The sequence below is a fragment of the Sorex fumeus genome, unplaced genomic scaffold, assembly GCF_029834395.1.
Source record: "Sorex fumeus unplaced genomic scaffold, SorFum_2.1 ptg000131l, whole genome shotgun sequence".
In the NCBI taxonomy this organism is placed as follows: domain Eukaryota; kingdom Metazoa; phylum Chordata; class Mammalia; order Eulipotyphla; family Soricidae; genus Sorex; species Sorex fumeus.
The window spans coordinates 5,052,715-5,077,412 of record NW_026606188.1 but is presented as its reverse complement, the minus strand read 5'-3'; the positions used below and the strand labels follow the sequence as shown (position 1 = coordinate 5,077,412).

Genomic DNA, 24,698 nt, shown 5'->3' with positions numbered 1-24,698 from the left:
AGCTGAAGAACTTCACATCGGGACCCATGGCCTAGAATGGAACGAACAGGGTGAGAGACTGTCTGAGTTCATCATGTTGACCAAGACCATTCATGGTAACTCACAGTTCCAGAAGGCAGAATCTAAACGATGGACATGGGAGTCTCCCGGTGGATGATTCCACAACGAAATAGACCACATCACATTCAGTCGACGGTTTTGCCTGACTGATGTCGCTGTTGTCCCAAAATTTCGAACGGGATCGGACCACCGTCTCCTTCGTGCAAAATTCTACTTCACAGAGCGGGGAGAAAGTGCTGCAAAGTTCAAAAAGAGAACTCCCAGAATGACCACCAACTGGGAACTCTTTGGTACTATTGCGGCAACATGGGAAGATGCCATTGTTGACAACATTGACGAGGAATACGATCGACTGGTTCAGCACCTCCATGAATGTGCGAGGAATGCCAAGAGAGAGATAGCCACAAAAAATCGCCTATCTTCGAAAACTCTTGCGCTAATTCACCAGCGTGGTTTGGCGCATGCCTCAGGCAACCGCAAGCTAATGTCCGAGCTCGCAAAGCAGTGCAGAGATGCGATCAAGGAAGACCTCAAAGAGAGAAGAGCAGAAGTACTGGTAGATGCGGCAGAAGCCGGGAAAAATATTTGTAACGCCCGCCTGTCCTTCGCCAACTATAAGACCAAGATGACTGCCCTCCGACGTCCTGATGGATCTATCACATCCTTCAGAACGGCAATGGAGAAGATTATCCATGACTTCTACTCAAATCTCTTCGATAGCCATGTCCACTTGCGGACATACCAAATTCCACAGGATGGATATGTCGTTCCCAACGTTCTCCCTTCCGAAATCCGATACGCCATTTCGTTGGTAAAGAAACAAACAGCACCCGGCCCAGACAAGGTCAGACCTGAACACCTGAAGAACCTGCCGTCAGTACTCATCAATACACTGGCTCGGCTTTTCACTCGCTACCTGTCTGAATGCAAGGTTCCATCCCAATGGAAAACCAGCAGGACCGTACAACTGTTCAAGAAGGGAGACATCCATGACATTGGCAACTATCGCCCGATCTGCCTATTGTCTGTCATCTACAAGTTGTTCACTCGAGTCATCCGAAATAGTATTGGCAGAACACTAGATGAAGGACAACCATGCGAGCGAGCCGGGTTCCCCAAAGGATTCAGCACCATCGACCACATCCATACAATAACCAAGCTCATTGAGGTTTCTCGGGAGTTCAAGATGCCACTCTGTTTAACGTTCATTGATTTAAAGAAGGCCTTTGATTCTGTTGAGATGGAAGCGGTCATTGAAGCCCTAGCCAATCAGGGCATTCAAGCCCAATACATCAGGATCCTCCGTGAGCTGTATTGCGGATTCACTACCAGGATCTCACCATTCTACAAAGAAGTGATCGTTGATGTCAAGAGAGGGGTGCGGCAGGGTGATACCATTTCACCGAAACTCTTCAGTGCCACCCTCGAGAACATCATGCGATGACTGGAATGGGAAGGGAATGGGAGTGAAGATAGATGGTCGGCAACTACACCACCTCCGCTTTGCTGATGACATTGTTTTAATAACACCAAACATCAGCCAAGTGGCACAAATGCTGGCCGACTTTGACTGTGAGTGTGGAAAGGTAGGACTACAGCTGAATCTTACGAAGACAATGTTTATGAGAAACAGCCTCGTTCCTGATGCCCCATTCGCTCTCAATGGAATGACCATCTCCGAATGCAACAGCTATGTGTACCTAGGTCGAGAGGTCAACATGACAAATGACCTGGCACCCGAGCTGCTCAGGAGGAAGAGAGCGGCTTGGAACGCCTTCAAAGAACGTCGAAGAAATAGCTAAGAGGACGAAGAACCTCCGGCTCCGGGCACATCTCTTTGATTCCACTGTTCTTCCTGCATTAACATATGCCTCAGAGACCTGGGCCCTACGCAAACAAGATGAGAACGCTATTCAGGTCTCCCAAAGAAGAATAGAAAGAGCTATGCTTGGAATATCACGTTTCACTCAAATGAGAGAAAGAGAAAGAATCCGGAGTTCTGACATCCATCGATGATCAAGAATCAGGGACGCTGTCTCATTTGCCAAGGTGTCGAAAATCAGATGGACTGGTTACGTAATGAGATTAAAGACAACCGCTGGACTAGAGCTGTTACCGACTGGATTCCACGGGATGTCAAAAGACCGGGTGGCCGCCCACCTTCCAGATGGTCAGACTTCTTCGTCAAGATCATGAATGATCGGTTTGAGGCCCTTCATGTTCCCGGAGCGAACAGATGCCATTGGTTTACACTGGCACGCGACAGGGACAAATGGAGACGTTACTGGCGCCCGCTCGAGCAAATCGACGACTAACGGGAAGTTAAGTGATTAAGTGATTAAGTGACTTCACTTGGCTCATTAATTATTTCTAGGAATTTTTGGTGGCATATGTAGGGTATTTTATCTTTATTATTATGTTATATACAAATAGGGATCATTTAGCTTTTTTTCAATTTGGATTTCTTTTTTCTCTTCTTTTCTTGCCTAATTGCTCTGGCTAAGAATTAGATTTTAAATTAATTTCTGTGAGATTGAACCACTTTTCCTTGTGCCTGATTTTTGGGCTAAAGACTTTCAATATTTACCAGTGGTTACGATGTTGATGGTGTGCTGTCATATATAGCCTTCATTATGTTTAGGTGTGTTCTTTTATATTATCAATTAATTGAGTACTTATAAAAGGGGTGTTAAATCTTGTCATAGACTTTCTCCAGCCTCTATTGATATGACTATGTGATTTTCATCTTTTTGTTGATATGGTGTATTTCATTAGTTGGTTCACATATGTTGACTCATACTTGCATCCCTGGAATGCATCTTAGTTGATCACATTGAGTGATTTCTCTTGTTTTATGTTTGGATTTGATTTGTCAAGATTTGTTAAAGAGGGACCAGAGAGATGGTAAGGCATTTGCCTTGCACATGGGGACCCCAATTTGTTCTTGGCATACTTGTGATTTCCTGGACGCTGGTAGAAGTGACCACAAAGCCAAGAACAAGCTCTGTGCACAGCTCTGTGTGACTGAACCTTGCCCCACCCAAGAATATTTTGTTAAGGAATTTTGCATTGTGATCAGCAGAACCAATTGGTATGCATGTTTGGTTTGGTTTTGTGTTTTAATTGTTCCATTCTTTGTTGATTACAGTAATATCAGATACATAGTATATTTTCGAAACTGGTCCCTTCTCTTCAGTTTGAGCAGAAGAGTTTGAGCAGGGTAGTGTTAGTCCTTTGAAGGTTTTGTAGAATTCATCAGTGAATGCATCTGGTCCTGGGCTCTCTTTTTTAGGGAAACTTGATACCTGTTTCTACTTTTGGACTAGTGATTCTTCTGTTCAGACTTTCTATTTCTTTCCAGTTCAGTGCTGGAAACATTTACACTTCTAAAAATGTGTTCATTTTTTTCTAGGTTACTTGCATATAGATAATCATAGCTGTCTTCTGCAGTTCTTTATGTTTCTCCTGTATTAGTCGTACCATAACCTTTTCCATTCCTCATTCTTTTTATCAGGATCGTCTCTTCTTTCTTCATGAACCTACTGAGGGCTTCCTGATTTTAGGTATCCTTTTCAAGAAACCTTTCTTAGTTTCTTGATCACTTACATACTTTCTTCGTTGTCTCTACTTAATTGTACTGTTGTTTCTTTTCTTCGGCTGTCTTTTTTTACCCCTCTTTTCTAATTCCTAAACGTATATGTTTTGAGTGTTTATTTGAGGCCTTTCTTATTTTTTTTTTTGATGTTTGCAATAATGTTTTTTTTCTTTTCTAGTATAGTGGATTTTATTTATTTATTTTATTTTTTTATTAGTGAAACACCATGAGGTACAGTTATAGACTTACAAATTTTTGTGCTTGGGTTTCAGTTATAAAATGATCAAGTACCCATCCCTCCACTGGCGCCCATCCTCCACCACCACGGGTCCCAGCATCCCTCCCACCCCCCTACCCCCCCATCCCATCCTGCCTCTGTGGCAGGGCATTCCCCCATGTTCTCTCTCTCTCCTTTTGGGTCCTGTGGTTTGCAGGAGAGGCATTGAGTGGCAATCATGTTTGGTCTATAGTCTACTTTCAGCATGCTTCTCCCACCCTGGGAGGATCCTCACAACACGCTTTATTTGGTGCTCTCTTCTCTATCTGAACTTCCTTTTCCCCAGCACGTGTGGCTGCCTTTCTTATTTTTTGGTGTGGACTTTTATTGAGGTAACATCCCCCTTAATAATACTTTCGTTACATCCCTTAGAATCTGATAGGTCTTTTTCGTTCTATTGTTCTTCAGATCATTATTAATTCTCCTTTGATTTTCTTCCTGATCCAAGACTTAATTCAGAAGCATGTTGTTTAGTCTCCACATGTTTGGCTTTATATTCCTGTTTTATTTTTATTGTTTATTTATACTCTTGTGCCTTTGTCACTGTCACTGTCACTGTCCTCCCGTTGTTCATCAATTTTCTCGAGCAGGCCCAGTAACATCTCCAGTGTGAGACGTTGTTGTTACTGTGTTTGGCATATCAAATACATCATGGATAGCTTGCCAGGCTCTGCTGTGCAGGTGAGATACTCTCAGTAGCTTGCCGGGCTCTCCGAGAGGGGCGGAGGAATCGAACTTGGGTCGGCCATGTTGGCTGCGTGCAAGGCAAACGCCCTAGCCTCTGTGCTATCGCTCCAGCCCTTGTGCCTTTGTAATTAGAAAAAATGTTGAAATAAAATGATTTTTCTCTTCAAATGTTGACTTCTTTTATATCTCAATATGATCTATAAGAATGCTCCATTTACAGTTGCGAAGAATGTGTGTTTATTTCTTTTGGCATATATATTTCAGTATATATTAAGTTCTTATCAATTACTTAATTTCCATCTTAATATTTTGGATGCACTGCCATAAATGGTATGTTGGGATCCCCTGTAATTATTATAATTAAATATAATGTAATCTTTTGTAGATTGAATATGATATAATCTTGGTAGATAAATATAATATTGTTATATAAATATCTTGGTGGCACACTGCCTTCCATTGTTCATTGATTTGCTCGAGCAGGCACCAGTAATGTCTCCATCGTGAGACTAGTTGTTACTGTTTTTGGCATATTAAATACGTCTTGGGTAGGTTGCCAGGCTTTGCCGTGCGGGTGGAATGCTCTCAGTAGCTTGCCAGGCTCTCCGAGAGGGGTGGAGGAATCAAACCCAGGTTGTCCACGTGCAAGGCAAATATTCTACCCGCTGTGCTATCGTTCCAACCCATAAATATCTTGGTATATAAATATAACATATAAATCTTGTTATAATTTTGAATATAATCTTGATAGATTGAATATAAGGTATACAAATATCTTAGTGTTTATATTTATATATAATCACTTAATCGCTTAATCCCCGTTATTCATCGATTTATTCGAGCGGGTGCCAGTAACGTCTCCATTCATCCCGGTTGCGTGCTAGCGTAGCCCAATGGTATCTGTTCGTTCTAGGAACATGCAGAGCCTCAAACTGATCATTTAGGGTCTTGACGAAGAAGTCTGACCATCTTATAGGTGGGCGTCCACGTGATCTTTTGATGTCCCGTGGAATCCAATCAGTAATGGCTCTAGTCCAGCGGTTGTCTGTAAACCTCATTACGTGTCCAGCCCATCTGATTTTTGATGTCTTGGCAAATGAGACAGCGTCCCTGATTCTTGAGCGTTGACGAAGATCAGAACTCTGGATTCTATCTCTCATTTGAGTGAATCGTGATATTCCAAGCATAGTTCTTTCGATTCCTCTTTGAGAGACCCGAATAGCGTTCTCATCCTGTTTTCGTAGGGTCCAGGTCTCTGAGGCATATGTTAATGCAGGAAGAATAGTGGAATCAAAGAGATGTACTCGTAGCTGGAGGTTCTTTGTCCTTTTAGTTATTTCTTCAATGCTCTTGAAGGCATTCCAAGCCGCTCTCTTCCTCCTGCGCAACTCAGGTGCCAGGTCATTCATCATGTTGATTTCTCGACCTAGGTATATATAACTGTTGCATTCGGAGATGGTGGTTCCGTTGAGAGCGAATGGAGCATCAGGAACAAGCCTGTTTCTCATAAACATTGTCTTCGTAAGATTCAGCTGTAGTCCGACCTTTCCACATTCACGGTCAAAGTCGTTCAGCATTTGTGCCGCTTGGTTGATGTTTGGTGTTATTAGAACGATGTCATCAGCAAAGCGGAGGTGGTGTAGTTGCCGACCATCTATCTTCACTCCCATGTTTTCCCATTCCAGTCGTCGCATGATATTCTCGAGGGTGGCACTGAAGAGTTTTGGTGAAATGGTATCACCTTGCCGAACCCCTCTCTTGATATGGATGATTCCTTCTTTGTAGAATGGTGAGATCTTGGTAGTGAATCCGCAATAGAGCTCATGAAGGATCTTGATGTATTGAGTTTGTACGCCCTGATTGGCTAGGGCTTCCATGACCGCTTCCATCTCAACAGAATCAAAGGCCTTCTTTAAATCAATGAACGTTAGACAGAGCGGCATCTTGAACTCCCGAGATACCTCAAAGAGCTTGGTTATTGTGTGGATAAAGAAAGACGGTTTTTTGTGGTTATCTCTCTCTTGGCATTCCTTGCACAATCATGGAGGTGCTGAATCATTCGATCGTATTCCTCGTCAATGTTGTCAATGACGGCATCTTCCCATGTTGCCGCAATGGAGCCAAAGAGCTCCCAGTTGGTGGTTGTTCTGGGAGTCCTCTTCTTAAACCTTGCATTCTTTTCTCCTCGTTCTGTGAGGTAGAATTTTGCACGAAGAAGATGGTGGTCTGATCCCGTTTGGAATTTTGGGACAACAGCAACATCGGTTAGGCAAAACCGCCGATTGAATATGATGTGGTCTATTTCATTGTGGAACCGTCCATCGGGAGACTCCCATTTCCAACGTTTAGATTCAGCCTTTTGGAATTGTGAGTTACCATGGAAGGTTTTGGTTGACATGATGAACTCAGACAGTCTGTCATCCTGTTCGTTCCATTCCAGGCCATGGGTTCCGATGTGGAGTTCATCGACTGATCTTCTTGGTCCTATCTTGGCATTAAAATCACCGACAATGATCTTGTAGAAGGTGTGATCTTCTTTATAGAACTTCTCCAGCTCCATGTAGAATTTCTCAGTTTCTCTTTCACCATAACTGGATGTTGGTGCATAGACAACAAAGATAGAAACTGCCGGTAGTGAGCCACATTTATTCAAGTGTAATCGTCCGATTCGGGTTGTTAGGCATTCGAATGAATCAATGCTCGTGACTAAGTTTGTGTTGACAAGGATACCGACACCACCGATGCCTCTTTTATCACATGTTCCAAGGAACAGTTCTTCTCCAGTGTCGAAAACAGCATGATGGGATAGATGTCTTCTCGTTTTGGTCAGACCAATGATGTCGTACTTGATCTTTCGCACTTGTACCATAAGGTCTTCAATGGATGCAGCAGATGCCAGCGTACGATCATTAAAAGTACAGACAATCATTTTTGTTTTTCTGCATTTTGGCAGCCTATGTCTGCCTTGGTGTTTTATCAGCCTCTCCTTCCATATCCTTCTCGACTCTGCATATTCAGGGTTAGGGAAATGAGATCCATTTATTACTGGATTTGGCATATCAATTTGGTCTATTTGGCATAGACCACGGATAGCTTGCCAGGCTCTGCCGTGCGGGTTGGATATTTAAGGATATTTAAAGGTAAAGGTAAAGGCCCTCCCGTTGATCGTCGATTTGCTCGAGCGGGCCCAGTAACGTCTCCATTGGAGACTTTGTTGTTACTGTGTCTGGCATATCGAATACTCTCGGTAGCTTGCCGGGCTCTCCGAGAGGGGCGGAGGAATCGAACTCGGGTCGGCCATGTTGGCCGCTTGTAAGGCGAACGCCCACCCGCTGTGCTATACCCTGAAAACTTAGAGAAAAGTAAATAAATAGTCGCGCGGCCGCGAATTATATAAATCTTGGTATTATCTTCAATATAATATTGTTACATACATATACAATTATTTACATATACATATACTGGCGCCCGCTCAAGCAAATCAATGAACAATGGGATGACAGTGTTACAGTGCTACATATATGATTATACAAATATAGCCTTTGTGCATGAATATAATCTTGTTAGATTGAATAATTGAATATGTATAATTATTTCCATCTTAATTCTTTTTGTCTGGGTGCATTGCCGTCAGTGGTATGTTGCGATCCCCTATACTTAATTGAGTTGCTGGCATTGTGTTCCTTGAGCTCTGATTATAATCTGTTTTTATATTTGAGTGCTCCCATATTTGTGAATAAATATTATGAGCATCATATCTTCTTGTTATATATGAATCCTTGGTTATAATATATTATCCACATTTTTCCAATACTGTTTTTTAAAGTGTATTTTTTTTCAGATATTAGATTTTACCAGTTATTCTGCATCAGTGACTTTGAACTCCAACCTTTACTTATATTTATCTTTCTATTTGATGTGAAACTCTTATTAGAATATTGTGACTATTAGAACTATCTCCTTACATAATCTGTATTATTGACCTAATGGTTTTTTGAATGTAGGATTAAACTGGAATTCAAATGAATTTTATCAATAATCCTAGTTTATTTATTAATAGCTATAAAAAATTATTCTACCCAATTCTGCTTTTGTGGCAGATGCAAAGATTCCATGCAACACTCCTGAAACTATATACTGACAAGCTCTTCTCTCCCCACTTGCTAATGGGCTAATTTTTGAGCTTCATGGGCAGTAACTGCCCCTTCACTCACTTTCTAAACTTTGGCTTGTTCGAAGTGTCCTTCCTCCTTGCTTCCAAGATAAATACTTATCTGAAATTTTACCTACATGAATTTACAATTTTCTGTCTTGGTTTCTACTCTGACACTGAAATCTCTGAGACATGTGACCATATTTCTAAACTTGATACTCTCTGTCTCCGGAATGGGCCATGTACTTGCTCAATCTGTTGGTTAAAGGAGGGCAAGAAAGTCACTGCAGTAGCGTTTTGGCTGAGGGTCGCCCCCTCTGATTATAAGATACATTCTTCCAGTTAAATGGCTGCAAGCATGGGGCAGTGCTCAGCTTGGTTCTCTCTGCATCCTCTCCACTCCTTTCATTCCTTTTCCTTCCTGGTGCTCAGGGCTTACCCCTGGCTCTGTGCTCAGGGATCACTCCTAATGGGACTCCAGAAAACATATGCCATTTTTACAAAGAAAGAAAACAGATCTTATTCTTTCTGGGCTTCTGTTTTCCTAATATAAATGAATGTGTTAACCCATAGTAGTTTTATCCATACCTCCGGGCTTAAAATGTTGCCTTTCTACCAAAGAAATTTGACAAGGTCCAGTATGTCTGCGTTAGAACCAAGGAAATGGAAGTGGCACCGAGGAGCTGGAGCAGGGATGCTGCCGATGTCATCTAAGCTATAGTGAACACCTGCTTTGTCGCTGCCCCATGACTAATTTACTGGTATGCTAGGAGAAACTGTTTTATTTGCCAGTGCTGCTTACTTTTCTCATCACTGACATTATATCATGCAACTATGGTTTACATTGCCTCTGTCTAGCACGAGAAAGTTAAGCTCTCGTAAAAAGCAGACATGCAATTTATTTTTATTTGTTCACAATTTAAATACGTGTCACGCTGACTAACTGTTCATAAGTGACTGAGCAGCAGCGATGGCAGGCAAGCTAGTGAATCGTTCATTAAAATGTCAAACGTGGATAATTTCTCCTTTCTTCTGCACAGGACCGGAGAGCTGGGAACCTTGACCGCCCCTTGTAACACTGACTGCCACTGCTTGAGATCATATTATTATCCCGTCTGCGGAGGAAACAGAGTCCAGTACTTTTCTCCGTGCTTTGCAGGTTGCAAATACTCTTCTACCCAAGGACAGTCAAAGGTAACTGTGTCTATTGCTCCTCTGGCACGAGTCATATTATGGGTCATTCTCTGGGGACAGTGTCCGATCTTGACTTCCTGTTGACCAGTCTCTCTGGGAGTTGTTCACCACCATCTGTGGACATTACTTATGACACCAAAATATTATTTAGTTTTTAAATACTTTTTATCTTTCTCAACTATTTTTGAGCTGCTCAATGTTATAGAACTTCTCTTTTCTCTCTTCTTCACTCCCCCCGCCACCCCCCGCTATGCCTTTTGGTCCACACTTGTTTTGCTCAGGGCTTTTTTGGCTCTGTGCTCAGGGTTCACTCCTGGTGGGGCTCACATATTTGGTGCCAGGGCTTGGGCCAGGGTCATCTGCAAGGTAAGCATCTTACTTTTTTAATCTTCGTCCCTCGAACTTGCCCTTTTCAGTGTACAGCATGTATAACAAAGGCATAATAAGCATTTCTTGTCTTTATTTCATGTCCCACATTAAAATTAATTCTCAAAGACAAATTTTCTTTTCATCTTGCATTAGAATTCATTGCAGTTTACCTAGGTGTGGTTATTTTTATTAGTTAGATAGGTTAGGAGCATTTAGTTGTATTTTATTATTATAGCTACAATCTAAAGATGATCAAGCTAAATTTAAGAGCACTGGAAACAGATTCTAATCAGATTACTTGCAGAACATAATGCATCCTCCAGCAAAGGATAATGCATATACTTTTATTTATTTATTTTTGGCTTGGGGTCACACTTGGTTTGCTTAAAGGTAGGGCTTTGAGGAAACCATATGTGGTAATGGGGATCGAACCCAGGTTGACTGAATAAAAGGCAAGTGCCCTACCACTACTTTCTGTCTCTCTGGCCCTAGCCTCTGAATTTTTTAAAAAAGACTGAGAGAGGGTTATAAGAATTAATATAGGAGTTAGAGTAATTGCCTTGCACATGGCTGACCCCAGTTTGATCTCCCGCACTGCATATGCATTCCCTGAGCACAGAACCAGGAGTATGTCCTGAGCACCATCAGATGTGGGCTAATAACAATACCCCTCCCCTGAAAAAGCCTAAAGGAAATATAGATTGCAAGAGATCATAAAACCCAGCTCCCGGAAGCGCGCGGCTGCATTTGCAAATTTGCGTGCGACATCTTATTATCTATTCATACTTTGGACAAAATGGCAGGCTACCATATGTAACCTGCCCACATGGCAGAGTCTGGCAAACTCCCCGTGGTGTACCCAATATGCCAAATACCAGTAACAATGATAGGTCTCATTCTCCTAACCCTGAAAGTGCTTTTAATATGGCACTTTAAAAAAAAAATCTCAGGGCTAGGTTAAAGGAGACGTTACTGGGGCCTGCTCGAGGCAATCGACGAACATCAGGATGGTCGTGATCATGATCATAATGAATAGATTAGGTAGGGTTGTATGACAAAGCCTGGGCTGGAGCAATAGAACAACGGGTAGTGTGTTTGCCTTGCACACGGCTGACCCAGGTTTGATTCCTCCGTTTCTCTCAGAGAATCTGGCAAGCTACTGAGAGTATCCCACCCCCACGGGAGAGTCTGGAAAGCTCCCCGTGGTATATTTGATATGCCAAAAACAGCAACAACAAGTCTCACAATGGAGACATTACTGGTGCCTACTCGTGCAAATCGATGAACAATGGGAGGACAGTACTACAGTGCATGACAAAGCAACACAGTCTTGAATGTTTGAATAGGGAATGTTGAAATGACATCATTTTCCTTATTAGAAAGATAAGTTAAATCTGGCAATAAAATATTTCTACATAAATATAAATGATTCATTGAAGCTGTATATAAAAATAGACTCTTCATATTTCTTCTCAAGCTAAAATGAGTATGTGGGTGGGCTAATTCATAGATATTATGTTCTTATATACACAAGTCTGTGTCTGTGCTTATCTACACATCTCTTTTTTTTGGGTGGGGGGGCTCACACCCGGCGATTCACAGGAGTTACTCCAGGATCTGCACTCAGGAATTACTCCTGGGGGTGCTCAGGCTCTGTGACAAGTGATCACTCCTGGTAGGGCTTAGAAAACCATAATGGGATTCTGCGGATTGAACCCGTATTGACAGCACACAGAGCAAATGCCCTGTCCGCTCTTGTCTCTCTCTACCCCATCATGCTTTTGTGTTTGACACATTAGATGTTTATCTCAACTGACTAGTGTTTAAACTTTCAGGTGAGGATAAACCAGACAGTGAGAAACAATGCTCCCTTTTATAGTTCCTACTTTATATTTAAAGTGGTGTGCTAAGACCATTGGAAAATATATAGAAAAATGTCTGTAATGAATCAGTAGACATTAAATACTCAGTGTGGTTAAATGTATGCTTTTATTGTTTGGAATAAAATAAGATATCTTAACCATAAAATACCTAAAAAATTCTTGAAAATTCATTCCCAAGTAGAGTTATCATACATCAAATCAACAGAAATATGACGTATTTTTGTTTGAAGTTGAGGTGAAAAAGTCAGGTTTTTGTCTTCGTTACAAGGAGTCAGATTCCCCAGGTGTGTACCATATAACCAGAGCTATAGAGATATTTATTATTTTGGAAGGTGGATGAAGCAGGTAGCTTTTTTTCTGTATGTAAAGTAGATCAAAGCATGTATCAAGGGGCCAGTGCTGTGGCCGAACTTCAGAGCACGGGCCTTGTATGCGTGAGACCCTGGGTTCAAGTCCTGACATCACCAAAAGAAAAAGGAAAAAAATATCTGATACACCAAGAGTATGCATTTTTTCAGTCAGCATCAAATTATTGGTGAGGGTTTAATCACATAGCTAAAAATATTTAGGCACAAATACCATCTGCACAAAGAAATAGGCAGAAGACACATATAATAGCATAACATTCTTGAAAAGGTACTGGTAACTTTGATGTGTCTAATTTGATGTGTATGTTTTTTAGCTGAATACTGTAATCACTGTCTTACTGTGTATGGATTAAGATGAGGTTATTTGCCATGTTTAGACATTACCCACTTTACAAGTTCAAGATAATTACTTGTATTTTTATATGTAATTTTCCTAGGTATATAACAACTGTTCCTGTATTGAAAAGAGGATAGAAGTATCTCCTACTGCAGAAAACTCAGAGTTTGAAGCTAAAGCTGGAAAATGTGAAACTCAGTGTACATACTTGCCCATATTCCTTGGAGTTTTCTTTGTTACAGTTATTTTTACCTTTATGGCTGGTACTCCCGTAACTGTTTCCATACTAAGGTATGTATTTGACTGTGAAATTCATTGCCCTTAAGGCAATATGTTAAGTAAAAACATTGACTTGGCGTTTCTGTTGACCATTTGTTCCATAGAAAGATAATAATTCATTTATCATTGAAAATGATCCCCAGATATCTGACAGTTTCCAGCATGTGCTGGAGATGTGTTCAGCTGTACTCAGGTATGGGGAAATGCAGACCTGCCATGTGCCAGAACCACAGTGACATGTACTCTTTCAGGGTGCTGCGCTCACATGCCTTCCTGTTCAGCAGCTCTTTAGGAAAATACTTACCTTCCTTTCCATGAGCTCCTTAGCCTTTCTCTCTTTTTCCTAACAAATTCTAGCATTTTTCTTCTTCAATCTTTGCTCCTGAATTTTCATTTACAACCTTTTCACATACTTTTTGTTGAAAAGAATTTTTGGAGATCCTATCTAAAAGTACAAGGTTGTTAAAATTGCACTGCACGAAAGTTGGAGTGAGTTTAAGAATAGAGGAAATGCTAGAACCCTCATTCCTTGGCATACTTGTTTTTTAAAACTAATTTATCTTTCCTGTCTTTTTCTTACTCACTTTTGAGCTCATGTCAGGCTTCATTCGTCTTTGATAGTCATTGCTTAAATTATTGTTGTTGATGGTAAAGGTAATTATGCAAACACATCAATGCTATGCAAGTTAAGATTATTGTAACCACCTTTTATAAGTTACAATAAATATCAAATTTAAATAAATTTAAAACACAGAATTACTTTTGACTCAGACCTTCAGAAAAGTTTACATTGCGTCAACTTCATGTTTTGACTTCACAGGTTTGATTTCTGTTTCATACTTAATAAGCATTGGAATTAGAATCATTTGTTTGCAGTTTTAGTTAATAGCAGTCAACAAAAATAAGTCCTGTTAATAACTCTTCTATCTCCTCTACATTTCTTAAAATTCATACATATTCAATACATCTGTTAAAATTCAGTTTTGGGAGTTATTATTGGTAGTATTTAGTTCATATAACTTAACTTCCAGAAGAGTAAACCGAGTATAAGCATTATTTTATGTGTAGATATGTTACGCTGATGTAAAAATTATTTTGCTCGAAGAGTAAATCTACTGTACTACTGTTTTTATTTTATATACATTTAATATTTCTAGGTGTGTTAATCATAGACAACGCTCGTTTGCATTGGGGATACAGTTTATGCTGCTTCGATTATTAGGTATGACAGTTTTAGTAGTTGGTAATTGTACAATATTTTTGTTAATGAAATTGATGTATTTTTATAGGATATGTCAAAAAAGTACTTAAATGCAGCAGAAAGCAACACAATTGTATAAAATGTTTCCAATATTTGCCATGCAGTATTGCTTATATATATTTCATAAGAAAATAATGGCTTTTTACCTTCCTATTTAAAAGTTTTGTTTGTTTCTTGGGCCATACCCTGTGGTTCTTAGGGCTCGCTCCTAGCTCTGTGGTCAGGGGTCATTTCTGATGGAGTCTTGGGGACCACAGAGCTGTGAGGGATCATAACCAGATGGGCCACTTGCAAGGCAGTGCCTACCTGCTCTACCTGCTTACTTTTGACCTTGCCGCTCCTTGATTGTACTGCCCCCCCCCCACTGATTCTGTTGGTAAAATAACCCTTCAAAATATGACATATTGATTTAGAATATAGCTATTGACTCATTCTATTTGGGCCCTTCCTGATTGTGGTTACCAGCTTTTTTCCAGGGGACATTGCCTGCTTTTTCCTATTCATATAAAATCTATTCCTAATCTCATTTATGATAAAATACTATTTAGAACTGCTGTAGTTCCTTTCCTTTCTGCTTTTATCTCAATTTGGGATATAATTAGGTCAGTAATAAAAATAGGACTCACATTATATTTTCAGGTATCACTGTCATCCCATTGTTCATTGATTTGCTCGAGCGGGTGCCAGTAATATCTCCATTCATCACTGTTGTGTGCTAGTGTATCCCGATGGCGTATCAGGGGCACTTTCAGGGTCTGGAGAATGAGGACTGTCATTGTTACTGTTTTCGGCATATTGATACGCCACGGGTAGCTTGCCAGGCCCTGCTGTGCCAGTGAGATACTCTCGGTACCTTGCTGGGCTCTCCGAGAGGGTTTGAGGCTTTTTTTTTTATTTTATTTTTTTTATTTATTGAATCACCGTGGGAAAGGTTACAAAGCTTTCAGGTTTAGGTCTCAGTCATGCAAATATCAAACACATTTCCCTTTACCAATACTTCTTTTTTAACATGAAGAACCCCAATAAAACCCCACCCCCACCCCTCCCAGTCCCTGTGGGGCAGATAAATTCTAGTTAACACTCTATCTGCTTTGATTAGATTCATTGTTTCAATAAAAGATTCACCACTATTATTTAGAGTTTACCCCCCCCTCCAAATCAGACATGCTGAAAAAGCATTGTGACGTGATTTGCTTTCTACAGCTGGGTTCAAGAATTAAATGTTGGTTTTGGATTTCTGCTATTTTACTTATTGACCCTGGAAGTATTTATACTGAAAGTCAGATAGTTAAGAAATTGGTTTCTGTGCTCTGGAGTCGTGGCCGTGCTGGAGAGCCGCTAGTGGGGGGCAACTGGTGGCCTCGGTAGGGCGTGAAGGGCGGACCGAAACGCCCCCCTTCCCATGAGGTTTTAGTCGCCCCCACTCCCCCGGCTCATACCTGCTGTCCACAAGGCTCCCATATGGCCGCCACCTTTCTTTCCAGAGGGAGGAGGGCGGAAGCGACCAACACCCTTTCCTCTCCGGACAGACATGATGGCCTGGATTAACGCATAGTCCTTTCACTTTTCTGCTCCAAGCTGCTGGGTTCTGCATTAAGTCCTTGTGCTTCTGGGGCTGTGGCCGTGCTGGAGAGCCACTCGTGGGGGGCAACTGGTGACCTCGGTAGGGCTTGAAGGACGGACCGAAACACCCCCCTTCCCATGAGGTTTTAGTCGCCCCCCACTCCCCCGGCTCATACCTGCTGTCCACAAGGCTCCCATGCGGCCGCCATCTTTCTTTCCAGGGAGGAGAAGGCGACTGGGGCAACACCCTTTCCCCTCCGGACAGACATGATGGCCTGGATTAACGCATAGCCCGTTCACTTTTCTGCTCCAAGCTGCCGGGTTCTGCATTAAGTCCCTGTGCTTCTGGGGCTGTGGCCGTGCTGGAGAGCCGCTCGCGGGGGGCAAGTGGTGACCTCGGTAGGGCGTGAAGGACGGACCGGAACGCCCCCCTTCCCATGAGGTTTTAGTCGCCCCCACACCCCCGGCTCATACCTGCTGTCCACAAGGCTCCCATGTGGCCGCCACCTTTCTTTCCAGAGGGCGGAGGGCGGAAGGGACCAACACCCTTTCCCCTCCGGGCAGACATGATCGCCTGGATTAACGCATAGTCCTTTCACTTTTCTGCTCCAAGCTGCTGGGTTCTGCATTAAGTCCTTGTGCTTCTGGGGCTGTGGCCATGCCGGAGAGCCGCTCGTGGGGGGCAACTGGTGACCTCGGTAGGGCGTGAAGGACGGACCGGAACGCCCCCCTTCCCATGAGGTTTTAGTCGCCCCCACTCCCCCGGCTCATACCTGCTGTCCACAAGGCTCCCCTGTGGCCGCCACCTTTCTTTCCAGAGGGAGGAGGGCGGAAGGGACCAACACCCTTTCCCCTCCGGGCAGACATGATGGCCTGGATTAACGCATAGTCCTTTCACTTTTCAGCTCCAAGCTTCTGGGTTCTGCATTAAGTCCTTGTGCTTCTGGGGCTGTGGCCGTGCTGGAGAGCCGCTCGTGGGGGGCAACTGGTGACCTCGGTAGGGCGTGAAGGACGGACCGGAACGTCCCCCTTCCCATGAGGTTTTAATCGCCCACGCTCCCCCGGCTCATGCCTGCTGTCCACAAGGCTCCCATGTGGCCGCCATCTTTCTTTCCAGAGAGGAGAAGGCGAATGGGGCAACACCCTTTCCCCTCCAGCAGATTTGATGGCCTGGATTAACGCATAGTCCTTTCACTTTTCTGCTCCAAGCTGTTGGGTTCTGCATTAATTCCTTGTGTTTCTGGGGCTGTGGCTGTGCTGGAGAGCCGCTCGTGGGGGGCAACTGGTGACCTCGGTAGGGCGTGAAGGACGGACCAGAACGCCCCCCTTCCCATGAGGTTTTAGTCGCCCCCACAGCCCCGGCTCATACCTGCTGTCCACAAGGCTCCCATGCGGCCGCCATCCTTCTTTCCAGAGAAGAGAGGGCGAATGGGGCAACACCCTTTCCCCTCTGGCAGACTTGATGGCCTGGATTAACGCATAGTCCTTTCACTTTTCTGCTCCAAGCTTCTGGGTTCTGCATTAAGTCCTTGTGCTTCTGGGGCTGTGGCCGTGCCGGAGAGCCGCTCGTGGGGGGCAACTGGTGACCTCGGTAGGGCGTGAAGGACGGACCGGAACGCCCCCCTTCCCATGAGGTTTTAGTCGCCCCCACTCCCCCGGCTCATACCTGCTGTCCACAAGGCTCCCCTGTGGCCGCCACCTTTCTTTCCAGAGGGAGGAGGGCGGAAGGGACCAACACCCTTTCCCCTCCGGGCAGACATGATGGCCTGGATTAACGCATAGTCCTTTCACTTTTCAGCTCCAAGCTGCTGGGTTCTGCATTAAGTCCTTGTGCTTCTGGGGCTGTGGCCGTGCTGGAGAGCCGCTCGTGGGGGGCAACTGGTGACCTCGGTAGGGCGTGAAGGACGGACCGGAACGTCCCCCTTCCCATGAGGTTTTAATCGCCCACGCTCCCCCGGCTCATGCCTGCTGTCCACAAGGCTCCCATGTGGCCGCCATCTTTCTTTCCAGAGAGGAGAAGGCGAATGGGGCAACACCCTTTCCCCTCCAGCAGATTTGATGGCCTGGATTAACGCATAGTCCTTTCACTTTTCTGCTCCAAGCTGTTGGGTTCTGCATTAATTCCTTGTGTTTCTGGGGCTGTGGCTGTGCTGGAGAGCCGCTCGTGGGGGGCAACTGGTGACCTCGGTAGGGCGTGAAGGACGGACCAGAACGCCCCCCTTCCCATGAGGTTTTAGTCGCCCCCACAGCCCCGGCTCATACCTGCTGTCCACAAGGCTCCCATGCGGCCGCCATCCTTCTTTCCAGAGAAGAGAGGGCGAATGGGGCAACACCCTTTCCCCTCTGGCAGACTTGATGGCCTGGATTAACGCATAGTCCTTTCACTTTTCTGCTCCAAGCTGCTGGGTTCTGCATTAAGTCCTTGTGCTTCTGGGGCTGTGGCTGTGCTGGAGAGCCGCTCGTGGGGGGCAACTGGTGGCCTCGGTAGGGCGTGAAGGACTGACCGGAACGCCCCCCTTCCCATGAGGTTTTAGTCGCCCCCACACCCCCGGCTCATACCTGCTGTCCACAAGGCTCCCATGTGGCCGCCACCTTTCTTTCCAGAGGGAGGAGGGTGGAAGGGACCAACACCCTTTCCCCTCTGGCAGACATGATGGCCTGGATTAACGCATAGCCCGTTCACTTTTCTGCTCCAAGCTGCTGGGTTATGCATTAAGTCCTTGTGTTTCTGGGGCTGTGGCTGTGCTCAAAGCTTAACTATGATTTTCAGAGAGAAATGTTAGGTGTTTTACTTCCCATGGATCACTTTGTATATAGAGAGATGTCGCGCGGCCGCATAAGCGGCCGCGCGGTTTTGAGGAAAAGTCCTAGGTCCCGCGTACTCGAGCTGTGCTTGTAGAGGTTTCTGGTCACCGGGGTTCCATCTGGGGGAGGCGGATGCGGTACCTACCCCATCTCGGACCTCCCGATGATCTCGGCTCTTTTTGAAAACTGTGTTTTTTTTCTTTTTTCCTTCGGGATCTGTGGATCCCGCCCTCCATGTTGTTCTTCTCTTCGGCTGAATGCTGTCCGGGTTTCAGGCTTTTGGGGCGACCTCTAGTCACCTTTACAGGTGTTCCCAGTCAGATATATATATATGTATATATATATATGTTTATATATATATGTATGTATATATATATATATATGTTTCCGTCTATGGTTTGTTGATAAAATGTATCACTGTATCACTGTCATCCCGTTGGTCCTCAAATTACTCTAGCGGATGCCAGTAATGTCTCTGTTCATTCCAGCCCTAAGATTTTAGTGGCCTCTTCTTACTCGTCTTTTCCCAACAATTGGAGGCACTTTGAGGGTCAGTGGAATGAGACCTATTGTCGTTACTGTATTTGGCATGTCAAATACGGCACGGGGAGCTTGCCAGGGTCTGCCTGTGTGGGTGGGCTATTCTTGGTAGCTTGCTGAGCTCTCTGAGAGGCATACATGGGTAGGAAGTGTCTTATAACGTGTTGTGTGGCCACTTTGTGGCCACGCGATCTAGAAACTGACATAGAGTGTGTCGGTGGTTGGGCAGTGGAGGTCAGCTGCCAGGGCTGGGTCCCTTGGGGTGAGGAGGGCTCTCACCCACCCCACAGCCTGGCACGGAGTCCAGTGGCATGGTTATGGGGGCCTCCTTTTATAATCCCATCTGGGAGGAGCATCCATGAGTTCTGGAGGGTGGCCGATGAGATTATCTGGTGCAGGCAGGGTGTGTCATATGGGTGTGATCCCTGAGTCCCTGGAGACTGGGGGAAGGAGGCAGAGGATCTCTGTTCCCCGTTCCGGGTCCTGTTGAGTTCAGAGTCCAAGGTCACAAAGTTCCGCATTATCTGGGTTCTGTGTGACTTCATTCTTGCATGAGGCTCAGCCTGAGCATCTGGAAAGAGGCCTAGAGCTGGCGGTGGTTGGGCAGTGGAGGTCTGCTGCCAGGGCTGGGTCCCTTGGGGTGGGGAGGGCTCTCACCCACCCACAGCCTGGCACAGAGTACACATTATATTTTATGTACATAAATTAGATGAATGAAAATGTTAAATAAATATCATGGTGTGGGGTGAGGGATGTGGTTTGGCAGCCAGTGCTTGCCTCATATGCCTTGGGTGTCATACTCAGCGCGCGCTCGCGCGCGCACACACACACACACACACACACACACAATGAACAGAACTAGCAACATCCAAACCCTTTGGCATAAATAATTGTTAAGATTGGAAAAAGAATTTATAGCAGAAAATGTTATAAGGTCCAACATATGACAAATAAGAGAGACAAAGTATTATCCACATAATTTTTTGTGTGAAGCAGTGTCATACATAGAATGTCCTGATAATTTTTGAAAACAGAAACGAATGTTTACTCAATTTGTGCCATATCTTTATTAAAATAATTTGATTAGAAATATAATTACTATCTATAATTATTTTTAACTGTGTTATGTCTATTGGACATGAGGTGGATTATTTGCTTATGAGCAGATTTTAATTTATATGAGTTAGATAAAATATAACATGCATGTAAAATATCCAGCTATCATATTAAACAAGTGTGTTTTATGTATACTTTACTTAGGCACAATACCTGGACCAATTATATTTGGCTTCACAATAGACAGCACCTGCATTCTCTGGGATATTAATGAATGTGGAGTTAAAGGAGCTTGCTGGATTTATAACAACATCAAAATGGCTCACATGCTAGTATCCATAAGTAAGTGGTATCTTTCTTGGTGATTTTAAACCAGTGATATGTAGAGAAAAAAAAATCTTGTCTCAGTACCTGAGCTTTTGTGAAGCACATAGATCTGAGTTAAGAAAGTACTATCCTTTGATTTTAAGATGTGTTTAAAAATAAACCGTTTTATAGTTTAGAAAGGTATCCATGGTAATTATTTTTTGCTCTGTAATCTGTTTCATCTGGTCTTGGTTGAACAGTAAGTGAAATTAAGGAAGTAGGGCAAGTCATTTAGTGCATATGAGAAGAAAAAAATTACAAAACCTAACAGACTTTAATATTTAAAAAAGCATATGGGCTGGAGCGACACTACAGGGTTAAGGCGGTTTATCCAGCTTGATTTCCTGACGCGGTATTTGGTGCCCTGAACCCTGCCAGGGCTGATCGCTGAGCAGTCAGGACTAATCCTTGAGTTCCACTGAGTGTGAGCCACAAATAAAAAAGTTTCAAAAAATTTTCGTTTTGTTTTGTTTTGTTTTGGAGTCACACCCAGTGGTGTTCAGGTCTTATCCTGGCTCTTGACTCAAGGATCAGTCGTGGCAGAGCTCATGGGATCATGTGGGATGCTGGATATTGAACCCAAATTGGCTTCATGCATGGCAAGCGCATAACCCACTGTTCTAGGTCACCAGTCCATCAATATTTTTAAATCTATACAATGTTGTTGGGCTGGAGCGATAGAATAGCGAGTAGGGCGTTTGCCTTGCACGCAGCCAACATAGCGACCCGAGTTCGATTCCTCCGCCCCTCTCAGAGAGCCCGGCAAGCTACCTAGAGTATCTTGCTCCACGGCAAAGCCTGGAAAGCTACTTGTGATGTATTCGATATACCAAACACAGTAACAAGTGTCACAATGAAGACGTTACTGGGCCCGCTCGAGCAAATCGATGAACAATGGGAGGACAGTGACAGTGACAATGTTGTTAGAAATATATACCCCACGGGTAGCTTGCCAGGCTCTACAGGATACTCTTGGTAGCTTGCCAGGCTCTCTGAGAGGGGAAGAGTAATTGAACCCAGGACGGCCTCGTGCAAGGCAAACGCCCTACCTGCTGTGCTATTGCTCCAGCCCAGAATAACTATTGTACATTTTTATTTAGAAAAGTAACTTAGTTTATTGAATTATATACAGATATTTTATTAAGGGGTATCACTTTGTTCCCTAAAGTTAAAAAATATTTAAATATTGAATGATAATGCCCACATAGTTTTTTTTTAATGTAGTGCCTATTCATGAAAAATTTCTTACCAGGTACAATATTTTTACAAGAATTGACTAAATGAATAACTTTTTGTGTATTTATATTTAGGTGTTGTTTGTAAAATTATCACCATTTTCTTCATTGGGCTTGCAATTTTTTTGTACAAACCACCACCATCGCCCTGCGTAGACGTGTCATTTCAAAATCAAGACACAGTTGTGAGTACTGTTTCTGTCCACTGTGATCTCAACAAAGCAGGAAATTAAGGGTGAACTAGAAATGGAGGAAACTTATGCAGCAGGAAGATTAACCTCAGTTGTAAGAATGCTCACTGCCATTACAGCATTACTCAATAGAGACAGTTATTTTTAAAATTGCTATTTTACAATTAAATATATTTTTGTGTGTATGTATAGACTTATGCTTTTGTTTTAATCTAAGTAACAAACTTGTGCCTTTAAATCCCACCTAAGGACTAAAAAGCATGTGATTACACGTACAAGCGCGCACACACTGTCACACACAGAAACACACACACTCACATATTCACATTCACACACGCTTAAATTTCCTGTAGTTTAGATATGGAAACCTAATTTTCTAATAAACTAGAATAAGAGCTGATTAATTTCAAATTTTACATAAAAATGGAGATTTTTTTGTTGCAGATTTTAATACTTTTTTATGATTCTGTGATAGTATTATTAAATTGACATTCATTCCAGAGGAAATTACCAGCTCCAGGAAAGAAAAGTGCCAATTACACTTGAAGAGATATCTTAATGAACCATTGATCAATGTTTATGTACTTGGAACTTTATTTTTTCTTATTAAAAACAAAAAACCTGATCACCCACTACATTTCCTTTAGCACCTAAATATTGGTTTTCTTATTAATAGGTATGCGTTATTATTGTATGATTAAAACATTAAATTCTGCTCTTTAGCTGATCTGTTTATTTCAAAGAAATTATTTCACATGTTGGTAATACTGTAACACTGTTTTTATTTGGTTAAACATAGGCCAAATTTGTCTACTCAAGATATGGAGGAAATAGCTCAGTTAATAGCAAGCAAAATAACTTCTGGTCAAAAGTTATACTGAGTAAAAGAAATCTTGGTGTACATCCTATTTGAAATTTCTGAGATTGCTATTTAATAAGGTCCAGTATCAGTTTTCCTTAAGTTTGCTTTTCATAAGCAGGTGTTAAGATACACTGTGAAGTCGGTTACCAGGATCAGAGTAATTTAGACTTTAGAGATATGTTCAGTGAAAAGTTGTGATAATGATTTCTGAAAGTAGAAACACAAATTAAAATGCAAGAGAGAATGAGTTAGGAGCTAGGGAAGTAAGTCCCTTAGGGAATTAGAAGGGCAGCAACCAGGAGTTAGAGACACAGACAGACTTAAACCAGAAACCATGTGAACACTTGAGGTTGAAGTCAGATGACTATGAAAAACTTCGGTATTTAGGATGCAGGAAATTCAGAGCAACATACAAGATAGTGGGGGGAAGGCATGATAACTCTATTCAGCAGCAGTTCCCTTCTGTCCACTCACAATTTATTTTTTTTTTAATTTTAAGAGAATTTTCTTTGAGCCACATCTGGCTGTCCTCAGGGCTTACTTGGGGCTCTTTGCTCAGGGATCACACCTGGCTGTGCTCAAGGACCCCGCAGGGCCCAGGGTTGAACAGGGCATGGACGCAGCCAAGAAAATGCCATAACCTCTCTATTATCTCTCTTGCCCCAGTAGCACTCACTGTGTAAGTACCGCTTCCTGTTGTAGCCAAGGCTAATGGTGTTTAGGTTTTGTCTGTCATATACATGGAAGCTCAGAATAAAAACCGAACATTTTCTAGTTGTAAGATAGTGACAGATACTGAAAATCTCACTGATGGAGTGGTGGAACAACTGCCAAGAAGAAACAAAACAACTGCAAATGATACCAGTATTCAGCCACTAATTTAGAAGAAAATAAACTACTTCATGTATAGTTTCAATCATCAAGTCACTAAATAGTTGACGTTCAAAATGATTTTTTAGTTATAAAGGATTTTGTTAAATTCAGTTATAAAGGATTTAGTTATAAAGGATTTTGTTAATATTCAGGATGTTACATTTTGTGAACTTTTCATGAAAAATGATGAAGTGGAAATTTTGGTACTTGAAGAAATCAGGCTCTGATTTACAAAAATAACTCTTTCATGATGAGACAGTGTTGACACTACAGTAATTTATAAATGTTTATATTTTTTAAATCATCTAAGATTATATGGGTTTTATGTTACTGTAGAACAGAGTATTTCATAATATATTACTTTTCAGAATTTATAATTATTTTTAAGTAAGCTTCAAGAAGTTGACCAATGGTGATATGTGTACATAATTGGATATATGTATTTAAGAGATGTAACATTTAGATTTTATTAATGTAAGGTAAATACTTATATTCTGGATATCTACTGGATGTACTAGATTTAGTTGTATATATAAGGAAAAATAAAATCAAATAAACTTTCTTTTTTAAGAATTTCTTTAGTATGTATAATTATGCAAAATATACATATATTTCTATTTATTTGTAATTTTTTATTTTATAAATTAGTTCACAGTATTTTACTACATTTAATATTCAAACACCAATCCTACCACCATTACACCGTCCCACCACTATATTTCAGGTGTTTCCATCTCAAACCCC

General features: G+C 42.4%; 1 protein-coding gene across 1 annotated transcript in view; it reads left to right on the top strand.

Annotated features, from left to right (window-relative positions):
* The window catches only part of LOC130046214 (solute carrier organic anion transporter family member 4C1), a 69,291-nt gene extending 44,835 nt beyond the window's left edge, over window positions 1-24,456 (top strand). Inside the window, exons 9-13 of the mRNA XM_056139137.1 lie at window positions 9,813-9,966; window positions 13,024-13,214; window positions 14,360-14,424; window positions 20,632-20,769; window positions 22,104-24,456. Coding sequence (XP_055995112.1) covers window positions 9,813-9,966; window positions 13,024-13,214; window positions 14,360-14,424; window positions 20,632-20,769; window positions 22,104-22,261 — 706 coding nt within the window. The 3' untranslated portion in view covers window positions 22,262-24,456. The remainder of the gene's footprint in view (window positions 1-9,812; window positions 9,967-13,023; window positions 13,215-14,359; window positions 14,425-20,631; window positions 20,770-22,103) is intronic.
* The last annotated feature ends 242 nt before the right edge of the window (window positions 24,457-24,698 follow it).